Here is a 12179-nt window from a genome sequence, read left to right as displayed (position 1 = left end):
GGATGTCGAAGATCAGACTCTAAGACACGACGGAAATGCTACACCCTCACGTTTTAGAGTGACAAAAGAAATAAATCAAGATAAGGTTGGATGTCCTGAGTCGTGCATACCACAGGTACTTCCCTACAGCGCCATAAACGCAAAGGCATTTCCTTACAGTTATCTATATTCCTTCGTGGAATGCCTAGGCGACGATATCTTATGATATCGTGGCGCAAAAGGCATAATTTTTAATTTTTAATTTAAAAAAAATAATAATATAGATAACATTGTTAAAAAACGATAGGTGCAAAGAATAATATGTTGTAAACATTAATTCCAAATGCTGTTCTGATTTTGAAGAACTATACTTAATTCTTAAAAACGAAAGACGAGAACTTTATCAGACATAACTTTTAAAAAAAAAAATTCTTCTTTAATTTTGTTTGTATAGCTTAGACTCAATTAGTTTTTGTTTGTTTTCACCATTGGAGAACTCTCCCCTCTCTGGTCCATGTCTGTATATATATATGTCTGTATATATATATATATATATATATATATATATATATTATATATATATATATATATATATATATATATATATATATATATATATATATAATGGATAATAATAATAATAATAATAATAATAATAATAATAATAATAATAATAATAATAATAATAATAATAATAATAATAATAACAACAATAACAAAAGAAAAATACCCCATGATATTTTACCAGCATTATATTTGATTCAAAGCGACGTGTACATATATGCAGGTCTGACCTCTGAACATCCTTATGGGCATAGTTTAACATTGTTGTAATGGAAAATATTTTGCGCCATCTTTTGAGATTTCCATTGCAACGATGAATGAGCCCATAAGGAATTGGGTTACCAGACCTGCAAATAAGTGCACGTCCATTTAAAAAGAAAATCATTTATTTATGCATCATTTCTCCCCTCGTCTAAAGTAGAATAATCCCAAAATGCTCACCCCCCCCCCCCCTCCCCCCGCCTCGTTTCCATGGATTGGTCGAATTGCACCCCCCCCCCCCTTGCCTTCTATATACGAATTACGCACCCTCCCCCTCCCTTTTTTCCTTCTTTAGACGAGTGCGCACCCCCCCCCCCCCCCCGGCCTCCTATACCACCCCCAACCGCCACTCTATGCAAGTTTAGCCAAAACGCACTCTCACGAGACTTCCGGTAGCGTCCCGCTGAGTGGCGGACAAAGAAGAAAGGTAGGCAACTAATTTTGTTATTTTTGTTTTCTTTATGTGACTTTCATAATTTTTAGTGTACCCTTTCGTATTAGTTTCTGTTAACGTTATTATTATAATTGGTGTTAAGTAAAAGTTAGATTTAATTGCGGTAAGGTTACATTGTTGAGTGGCTTTTCTTTTCTCAGTTACAACCTTCCCTATCTTCGATAGGGGATAGTTTCACACTTCTTAGCTATTTGACTCTCTTCCCTCACATATTATATATTATTATTACTACTATTTTTGATTTGTTTTGGTCAGGATATGTAATGTGTAGTGGGTTAAAGTAGAATATAAAGTAGAATATTATTTGGGGATAAATTGCTCTCCATTTTCCCTTATCTTCTCTTACATTCTTTGGGAGACCTTCCGGGGGCTCCAAGCGCTGCATTTCATTTCTTTATATTTGAGTCGTTTCTCTTAACGCTGGGAGGGTTCGGAAAACCTCCCCCCCCCCCCCCCCCCCCCCCCCCCCCCCTCCTCTCTATCTCTCCTCCCTTTTTTTTTTTTTTTTTTTAGTGAGTTGTATTAAAATAAATAAGGTAATAATAAAGTTATATTCACGTATAGATAGTATGCAGATAACGTCACTCAGGCCTTTGTTGTTGTTTTTGCCATCCGCGTTTGTGAGTTGTTCTCACTAAACTGTATTAACCAGACTATAAAAGTTCATGGTTACACAGAGTTTGTGTGTTGGTCCGTTATACTTCCGGATGGCAATGTTGTGAACTCCTTGGCCAAGCGCATTCTATCTATACAGGCCGAAACAATTACACACCGACATACACACACACACACATACACACTTTCTATCTCCCTTTTTCTTTCTTTTTCTTTCTTTCTCTTTATCTCTCTATCTCTCTCCCTCGCTCTCTCTCTCTCTCTCTCTCTCTCTCTCTCTCTCCATCCCCCCCTCTCTGTCTCTCTCTGCTTTTTTTTTTTTTTAATTTAGCACACACACATACACATGCACACACACACACACAAACACACACACACGTACACACCTATATACACAATCATTTTGCAAAAAGTTTCACATTAGTGGATATTGAGTAATTTAATTTATATATAATTAATGAATAGGTCTGCAGTCTTGCCTGTATTTTTAAAGGTGGAAGAAGACAGCCGCTTCACTACATACGAGATATGTTTTGCGGCGGAAAAGGCGGGAGGGGATGGATCCCTCATAGGGGCCCAAAGAATGGGGCGGCTGTGGAGGATCTATCCCTCCAATAATGAGGCCAGGGTAAGGATGCTGGCCAGAGGGATCGTCCTTAGAGGGAGAAAACTTGATCTGAATGGAAGAAACCCATTTATTCTGGTTGACGAAGAGGGGAAGGAGATAGCGGTCACTAAATTGTTTATCGGTGGCATCCCAATATCATTCTCCAATGAAGAGATCGAAAAAAAGGTCAAGATGCTTGGACTTAAAATGACGAGTAGAATGGTCATGGAGCGGGTAAGGGACCCGCAGGGCAAGATGATGACTTGGTTAACTGGAAGAAGGATGGTTTGGATTTGTATCCCTACTGCCCCAACACCAAAAATAATAGACGTAGGCATCTTTAAAGGGTTCCTGTACTATAAGGAAATGCAGGACAATAGATGCAGGAATTGCATGGAGCAAGGTCATAGTGCCACAGCATGTAGAAAACAAGTCGTCTGCAGGAGATGCAAAACAGGGGGGCATAGGGAAGTCGATTGTCCAATGCTTCTGAAGGAAAAGGAAGTGGATACAGCGGAAGATAGAGTTGAAAACTTTGAGAGGGAGGAGGAGAAAGAGGAGGAGTCGGAAAAGGAGTCGGAAGAAGAAATGGAGGGGGAGAGAGAGGAGACGGAGGAGGAGGGAGGATGAGGAAGAAGTAGAGGAGAGAATGGGAGAGAGAAGAAAGGAGATAAAAAGTGGAGAGAATCGGGAGGTGGGAGATAAGGACAAAAAAAAACCACATGATAGAATTAATAGACGGGGAGGAGAGGAAGTAAGAAAAGATATGGAAATGGTAAAAGAAGGAAATGGAAAGAAGAATCGAGGTAACGATGAACAGGTAAGAGAGATGCGAGAAGGTGAGATTGGTGGAAAAGGAAAATCAAATGAATTCATGGAAGAGGATAAGGAAAAAGAAAGGAGAGGTCGGAAAGAAAAAGAAAAGATTGAGACAGAAAGAGAAAGAGAAGAAAAAAGAGAGAGGGGGAGACAAGTTGTGAGGGAGGCAAAAAAAAAAGTTTAAAACAATGGAGGATTATGTTATGACAAGATCTTCTAGTAGAAAGAGAGTAGGGTCGCCAGAAGAGGAAGGAAAAAGAGGTCGCCCAAAACTATCCGAGTAAAAATGGTATTAAAAAGAGATTGTAGTAAAAGTAATAATGCTAAAACATAAAATATTATTAATTTCAAAATACTTCAATTAAAATGAATCCAAATAATTTTAGCACGGTTTTTTAAGAGGGGGATTTAGAATATTTAAGTATCCTTTCACTAAATGTTTGTGGATTAAGAAACAGGAAAAAAAGGAATGCAATTTTTAGAAATATCAAGCAAAATAAAATAGACATAGTAGGATTACAGGAAACACATTTATTGGAGGAGGATTCAAATTTAGTTGAAAAAGAATGGGGTGGGAAAATTATCTTATCTCAGGGGACATCCAAAAGTAAAGGACAATTATTTCTTATTTCCAAACAATTAAACGATAAAGTAGAAATTAATACATTGTACAAAGACTCCAGAATATTATTGATAAAATTAAATACATACAATAACAAAGATAGAGGTATTTTAATAGCTAATATTTACGCTCCATGTATTACACAGGAGAAAAATTATTTCTTTTCTCATTTAGGAAAAATTTTAATATCAAAATCGGAGTTAAATCTAGATTTACCAATGATTTGTTTAGGGGACTTTAACACTGTGGTAAATAATGAGTTGGACATAATATCTGGCAATCCACATGATAAAGGAAATGTTGAAAATGTTAATGATTTTATCAATAGATTAGCCTTTACAGATACATGGAGAATAAAATATAAAAAAGAAAAATGTTTTACATGGAGTAGAGGATCTCCTTTGATAGCTAGACGTCTAGATTATATCTTTATAAATAACATGCTTATACCTTTTTTACAAGAAGCAGAAATTAAAGGCATTGCCTTTACTGATCATAGAGCAGTTATATCAAAATTTAAATTCACATCCTTCAAAAAAGGACCCTCCTTATTTAAAATGAATGTATCAATATTAAGTGACTTAAAATATATAACATTAGTAGGCATCCTTCCGTCTCGAGAGACGATGGTTTGCGCCTTTATGACTTTAGTCTCATCAGTCTTGTTGAGAGCAACGATGGGTGTGACTCAGCAGACCAATCCTTGCATGGCAGTCTCTACCGCAGTTGTTGCACACATAGTTTGACTGTGCGTTTGGTATTTGGATCTGCTGTCTCTCTTTCCTCCTTGCTCTCCTCTCCTTAAACTTCGTCTTTCTCCTCTCCTCACCTCTCTTCACTCCCTCCATCACCGCATATCTCCAGCCGCTGCGGTCGTCCGCAAGCGACTCCCAGGTGTTTGAGTCGATGCCTGTCAATTTCATGTCTCGTTTGCAGACATCATAGAAGCGCAGAGCTGGACGGCCAGTTGGTTGCCGTCCAGAAGCTAGTTCACCGTACATGATGTCTTTGGGTATGCGTCCATTGTCCATCCTGTGTACGTGACCAAGCCATCGCAAACGTCGCTGGCAGAGCATGAGATGCATACTGAGGGAGTTAGCTCTTTCTAGCACTGCATTGTTAGTGAGTCTGTCCTGCCACCTGATGCCGAGAATTCGTCGTAGACAGCGAATGTGGAAGTTTTCCAGGCGGTTCTCCTGTCTGGCATATGTTGTCCAGGATTCACTGCCATACAGTAGGCTACTGAGTACACATGCCTGGTATACTCTGAGTTTGGTGTTCGAAGTGAGTTGGTTGTTGGTCCACACTCTCTTGCTCACTTGTGCCATGACAGCGGCAGCTTTGGCGATGCGCTTGTCTAATTCTGCATCAAGTGAGAGGTTGCTGGTGATGGTTGTGCCCAGGTATGTGAAGTGATCAGTGACTTCTAGCTCCTCGTTGTCAATGTAAATTGCTGGTATAGAGGGGACATCCTGACACATTACATTTGTTTTCTTGATGCTGATCGTCAGCCCGAATTCCCTGCATGCGTGGGAAAACCTGTCCATCAGCCGCTGAAGGTCTTCCTCGGTATGCGCGCATAGAGCTGCATCATCTGCAAATAGCATTTCCCTTATGAGGACTGTGCGGACCTTGGTCTTTGCTCTCAGCCGTGCCAGATTGAACAGCTTCCCATCACTTCTGGTATGTAAGTGGACTCCTTCTGGGGACTCTTTGAATGCGAACTTCAGCAGTAAGGAGAAAAATATACCAAACAAAGTCGGTGCGAGGACACAGCCTTGTTTCACGCCGCTGCGCAGGGGGAAGGGTTCAGAGGCTCCACCGTCGTATCTAATGGTGCCCTTCATGTCGTCGTGGAAGAAGGCAATGATGCTAAGCTGCTGAGGAGGACAGCCAATCTTCTTTAGCAGCTGGGAAAGGCCCTTCCTGCTAACAAGGTCAAATGCCTTTGTCAGGTCAATAAATGCAATGTAGAGGGGCATCTGCTGTTCTCTGCAATTCTCCTGAAGTTGACGTACTGAGACGATCATGTCCACTGTCGACCTCTTGGCTCTGAAGCCACACTGCGACTCTGGGTAGATACGTTCGGCGAGGACTTGCAGTCGAGCGAGGACAACGCGTGCAAAGACTTTACCCACAATGCTCAGTAGAGAGATTCCCCTATAGTTGTTACAGTCGCTACGGTCTCCCTTGTTTTTGTAGAGGGTGATAATCTTGGCATCACGCATATCCTGGGGTACTTTGCCTTCTCTCCAGCAAAGACACAGGAGTTTATGTAGTGGTTCCAAGAGGGCCGGCTTTCCACATTTGATGATTTCGGGTGTAATGCTGTCGCCACCGGGTGCTCTGCCACAGACCAGAACATCGATGGCTTTGCTGAGCTCCTCCATAATTGGTTCTGCGTCTAGTTCTTCCAGTACCGGCAGTTCTTCAATTGCGTCTAACGCTTTTTAGGTGACAGTGTTTTCTCTGGCGTAGAGTTCCAAGTAGTGCTCTACCCATCTACCCATCTGCTTGTCCTTGTCAGTGATGGCTTCTCCTGTCTTGGATTTAATAGGTGCAGTTTTCTTTGTAGATTTGCCTGTCGCCTGTTTGATGCCCTCATACATGGCCCTTATGTTGCCACTTTCAGACGCTTGCTGGATGTTGTCCGACAACTGAAGCCAGTAGTCATTGGCGCAACGTCGTGCTGTTTGCTGTGCTTTGCTGCGTGCAGCTCGCAGCGCCTGCAGGTTCCTCTGACTCGGTTTATCTTTATAGCTGACAAGTGCGCTGCGCTTGGCATCAATGACTGGCTCCATCTCAGTAATTCTGGCTTCAAACCAATCATTGCTCTTGCGCTCCTTTTTGCCGTATGTCAGAACTGCAGTTCTGTAAATGGCGTTTCTAAGAGAGTTCCAGCTGTCCTGTGCGTTTTGTTCTGCTTCTCTATGAGCTGTGTTGAGAATCTTCTCAAGTTGCTCGTTGAACTCTATATTCTTTTCCCGGTAAGCTGTCTTGCTGATGTTGATCCTGGGCTGGCCCTTTCTCTTTGAGTGATGAAGTTTCTTTGGTGTCAGTTTCACCCTTGTGGCAACCAAAGAGTGATCAGTGTCGCAATCAGCGCTTTGATAGGACCTGGTGTTACAAACATTGTTAAGAGAATCGCGCTTAGTGATGATCATGTCCAGCTGATGCCAGTGTTTTGACCTTGGATGTCTCCATGACACCTTGTGACATGCCTTGTTCTGAAAATAGGTGTTCGTCACGCATAGTTTGCGATAGCAGCAGAGTTCAAGAAGCCTCTGACCATTTTCATTCATCTTTCCTATGCCGTGGTGCCCCAAAACGGTTGGCCATGATTCTTTGTCAGCACCAACTCGCGCGTTGAAGTCGCCAAGAAGGTAGATGTGCTCCACTTCTGGGATATTGTTGACAATGGCGTCTAATGACTCATAGAATTGGTCCTTTACTTCAACCGAAGCTTGCAGTGTTGGGGCGTAGACACAAACAAGGTTCACCGAGCCCTGCATGGATGACAGGCGCAGCTTTAAAATTCTCTCTGTGCCGTCTGTTGGCGGTTCGATCATAGGAAGCAATGTATGGCGTATTGCAAATCCAACACCGTGCTCCCTCACGTCTTCTGTGCCTTTTCCTTGCCAGAAGAATGTAAAGTGTTTCTCCTTCAGGGATCCCCTCTCTGGGAGTCGCGTTTCCTGCCAGGCTGCTATGTCGATGTTCAATCAATTCAGTTCACGATCAATTACTGCTGTTTTTCGAGCATCGTCCATGGCCTGAAGGTCATCTGTCAGTCCTGAGCGCATAGTTCTTACATTCCAGCTTGCTAATCGAAGAGCTGGGGACTTCGTTTTCTTTTTCATTTGCTTGCCTGGTACACAGTTTAACGATCCACTTGTCAAGCTTGCAAGCTCTAAGCTCCAGGCACCCTCTGAAGCAGGCAGATCGTGGCGGGTCAACACCTTTCTGGCTGGGGGCTGCCCAGCTTGGGGCGGGCGGTAGCTGACCAGTAGGATTACGATGATCCCTCCCACCGTCGAAGACAACCCGTAGCGTCCAACTCTACGCCAATCGAGCAAGGACTTATCACTCGTAGACTGCTGTCTTCCGTGTTGTTACTCTTCACCGGTGAAGGTGAGACTGGAGTGTCCTCTCCAGGGCGCGGCCAGGGCAGAGTATGTGGAGATCCTGGGCTGCCCAGTAACCAGAACCTCCCTCTCTTCCTCCCTGGTGTGGTCCAAAGGATCGCACAGCGATACGTTTGGCATCAGTTTGGATGCAGATTTCTTTCAGGTTTACTCCTTAGCCTTTCCTCCTCCCAAAGGTATCCACAAGGCAGTGGAGCCATACATCGATGGCTAGGGAGAGTATGAGTTATAGGGGTAGATTAAGAAAAGTAAGGACATACAGAAGACACCACACTACAGAATGAGTGTGAGGTGGGTGAGTGAGGAGCAGAGCGTGTACCACTCACGGGTGGGTTCTGACTCCGGCACCTTAAGAGGAAGGGGTCCCACCTACTCCCTAACCCGGTTATACCGCCGGGGACTCGGTCGCGCCCATAACAAACTCAGTAGAAACAGGGAACACCACGGTAAGGTGCTGTTATGGACACAATAATGCATGAGAGGCCATATGCAATAATCTCTGTCAAAGACAGGATTACGCGGCGATCAATGCACCTGGAAATGAGAGGTGTTGGGTTCGAAATGCACATCAATTTCCTTTCAGCAAGCGGAACGTCCGGCCCAGACCTTGCAGCTCCAGACATATAACATTAATGAAAGAAAAAATCCAAAGTTGCTTAGAAGAAAACAAAAGGTTGGATCCTCACCTTAGGTGGGAATGTGTTAAAATAGACATCAAGGAATTTACACAAGACTACTGCAAATATAAATGTCGTAAGAAATCAGATACTTATAATGAAGAAATAAGAGCCCTTAATGAATTAGAAGAACAATTAGTATATTACCCTAACGACAACGATATTTTATCACGAATATTGGAATTACGGAAAAGAATTGAAATAAAACAAATAGAAGAAACAATGGGGGCCAGAGTGAGAGCAGGCATCAAGTGGATAGAAGAGGGGGAGAAATGTAATCGATTCTTTTTATCATTAGAAAAGACCAGGGCTGTAAACAATACAATTTATAAATTGAAAATTGATGAAAATAATTATGTTACTAATGAATTGGAAATTCTAGAAACTATTAGTAAATACTATTCAGAACTTTACACTGAATTGAAAGAAGACGAAACAATAGAAATGTTGAGTGATGAATATGTAAAAAATATCACTATACCTAAAATTAAAAATGAAGAGAAAGAATTCTGTGACAGATTTATTACGTTAGATGAAATTAGGAGTGCTATGGAAAAAATGAAAAATGGATCCTCCCCAGGGCCAGATGGAATTCCAGTAGAATTTTACAAAGTTTTTTGGGATGAGATCAAAACGGCGATGTTCAACTGTTTAGTATTTTTTAAAATATGCTTAGTTACAGTCAAAGGAGGGAGGGGGGGGGGTGATAGCGTTAATACCGAAAAATCAATTTATCGATAGGGAAGATTTTGGGAATTGGAGGCCTATAACATTAACAAATGCTGATTATAAAATACTGGCAAAAACATTGGCAAACAGACTTAAAACGGTTATAAGTAATATAATTAGTAAGGACCAAAAAGGATTTATTCGTGGAAGAAACATTGCAGAAATTTTGAGGGAAATTGATGATTTAATAGAATATGAAAAAGAAATAAACTTATCCTCGTTAATGTTATCAATTGATTATAAAAAGGCTTTCGACACTATATCAACAACATTTCTATTAAAAACTTTTGATTACTTTGGTTTCGGAAATTATTTCAAAGGTTGTATTATCACCATTCTCAACAATAGGAAGGTTTGTGTCAAAAATGGGGGACATATATCGGGGGATTTTGATATGCAAAGAGGCGTTAGACAAGGTTGTCCAATATCTCCTTTAATTTTTATTCTAGGAGTAGAAATAATGGCATCTAAAGTAAGACAGGAGAAAAACATACAAGGAAAAATAATAGATAACAAAAGATTTATTATTAAACAATATGCAGACGATACAACTTTTTTTCTAAAAGATCAAAAAGACTTAAAACATGTGTTACAGAAAATTAATGAGTTTTCGATATTCTCTGGACTTACTTTGAATAAGAGTAAATCTAAAATAATGCAACTGAACAAAAATCAAATCCTTAGGAAAGATTCATTGTTCAACATTCCAATTGTTGATGATCTAAAAATTTTAGGAGTAATATTCAGTTTCAAAATGACAGCTACGGAAAATAAAAATAATTGGATACATAAAATTGAAAGCATAAAGAAAATGCTAAAGTTATGGGAATAAAGGGACCTTTCTTTGATAGGAAAAATAAACATAATCAAAACCTTTGGTATTTCTATGTTAATTTATATTATGCAGAGTATTTCAATCACGTTGACTGTATTATAGGAAATAAATAGATTGTTCTTTAAATTTTTGTGGCAAAAGAAAACATCAAATAGGAGAGCTTTTGATAAAGTAAAAAGAAAGACCATGGGTAACAATAAAAGTAATGGAGGCCTGAACATGATTGACATAATTTCTTTACAAAAATCATTTCTGATTAATTGGGGAAAAAAAGTTTTATTCAGCTGAAAGTTGCGATTAGAAAGTACGTAGTATCTAATTACTTTTTTAGACACATTGGGGGGAAAAAACCATTGGAAGCAAATATAAACAGTGCGCAATTCAAAGGGTTAAAATTGGTGAAAAACATATTTTGGAAAAATGTTTTAATAGAGTATCTTAACTTTCCTCATGAAGATCAAAATATGGAAATTCACCCAGATGAACCAATTTTTAACAATAATAAAATTAAATTCAAAGGTAAAGTACTGTTTTCAACTAATTTAATCGCAAAAAAGTGTTTTACGTTAAGCAAATCTACATCAATTCAAGACGTATCATGTCAATTGGGGAATTCAAAGATATATATGGGAATTATAATGGGATAGATCTTGATTATAGTGTAGTCAAAAGCGCTTTATCACGCCTAAAACTTTCGAAATCAGAAGATTTAATAAAATTTCAAAAAAAGAATATTATTCAAAATCTTTCCAGAAAAGAGTTGTACCAAAATGTTAGAGGAGAAGGATCAATAGAACATGTTAAGGGCTTTTGGGGGAAAAAAAGCGTAGAGTTACAAGCAAAACATTGGATTTTACCTTGTTTTTGTACAAAAGAATCAAGATTAAGGATTTTACAATGGAAGATTATGCACAATATTTACCCTACCAATATATTGCTTCATAAAATGAAAGTTGCAAGTTCAAATAAATGTCAATATTGTGATGAAATAGACTATTCGGAGCATTTCTTTTTTTATTGTAAAGCAGTAAAATCTGTATGGCGGGAGATAGAAAGCATAATTAACAGTAAGATAGGGAAACAAATACATATAGATTTGCAAAAAGTAATGGTGGGATTGATTGATTATCCCGGAATCAATGAATCGGATCGTATGTGGATAAATCATTTGATTCTCGTTGGAAAAATGGTTATCTCTAAAATCAAATATGGCCCCAAAAAAAATCGATTAGCGATATTAAGAACCGATATGAGGATCAGAAAATTGATATAAAATAAAATAAAATAACATAAAATATTATTATTGTTATTATTACTGTTTTTGTAGTTGTTATTATCGTAGTTGTAGTTATGATGGTTGTTATTATTATTAGATATTATGGTTCCTGTTTTTGCTAATGTGGCTGTTATAATAATTTTTAGTAGTTTTATCACTAAGTTTATATGCTCTATCATTATTATTATTTCTATTGTTGTTGTTGTTGTTGTTGTTATTATTATTGTTGTTGGTGTTGTTGTTGTTAGTGTTATTGTTATTATTGTTGCTATTATTGTTATTATTATTACTATAATTAATTACTTGGACCTGTGTTTCTGAAGATGGGTATATTGATTATACAATTTGTATACCCATAGTTATGAAAAAACTATCAGTTACATTAAAGCTATAAACCAATCTTATCTTATTAAAAACAAAAACAAAAACAAAAACCCAAAAAAATTTTAAAAATAAAAAACCTGTGATGAAGATGGAGACGTTATATCCGATATTACAATGTCGTTCAATTTGTTGGCATCCGCTTTTATAATATCTAATAATTAGAAAAAAAAAAGTAAAGACATCACAAATACATGTGAATGTACAACTAGATA

The 12179-nt window shown here is 38.9% G+C and overlaps 2 protein-coding genes across 2 annotated transcripts in view; one reads left to right on the top strand and one right to left on the bottom strand.

The window, feature by feature from the left end:
* The first annotated feature begins 1153 nt into the window (after window positions 1–1153).
* Window positions 1154–12179, top strand: part of LOC144956473 (kynurenine formamidase-like) — a 38467-nt gene continuing 27441 nt past the window's right edge. Inside the window, exon 1 of the mRNA XM_078886993.1 lies at window positions 1154–1231. The gene's annotated coding sequence lies outside the window, so the exon portion shown is untranslated. The remainder of the gene's footprint in view (window positions 1232–12179) is intronic.
* Window positions 6372–7490, bottom strand: LOC144956325 (uncharacterized). The gene has a single exon (XM_078886822.1). It carries the CDS (start codon window positions 7488–7490, stop codon window positions 6372–6374), a length of 1119 nt encoding a protein of 372 aa, XP_078742948.1.

Source organism: Berghia stephanieae, chromosome 11, assembly GCF_034508935.2.
Source record: "Berghia stephanieae isolate SIO BIC M18660-M18661 chromosome 11, UCSD_Bste_1.3, whole genome shotgun sequence".
NCBI classification, from domain to species: domain Eukaryota; kingdom Metazoa; phylum Mollusca; class Gastropoda; order Nudibranchia; family Aeolidiidae; genus Berghia; species Berghia stephanieae.
This window is presented reverse-complemented; position numbering and strand designations above follow the sequence as displayed.

Excerpts from the sequence above, each read along its gene's own strand:
- LOC144956325 (XM_078886822.1), bottom strand. The coding sequence starts at position 7,490 with ATGATCGAACCGCCAACAGACGGCACAGAGAGAATTTTAAAGCTGCGC.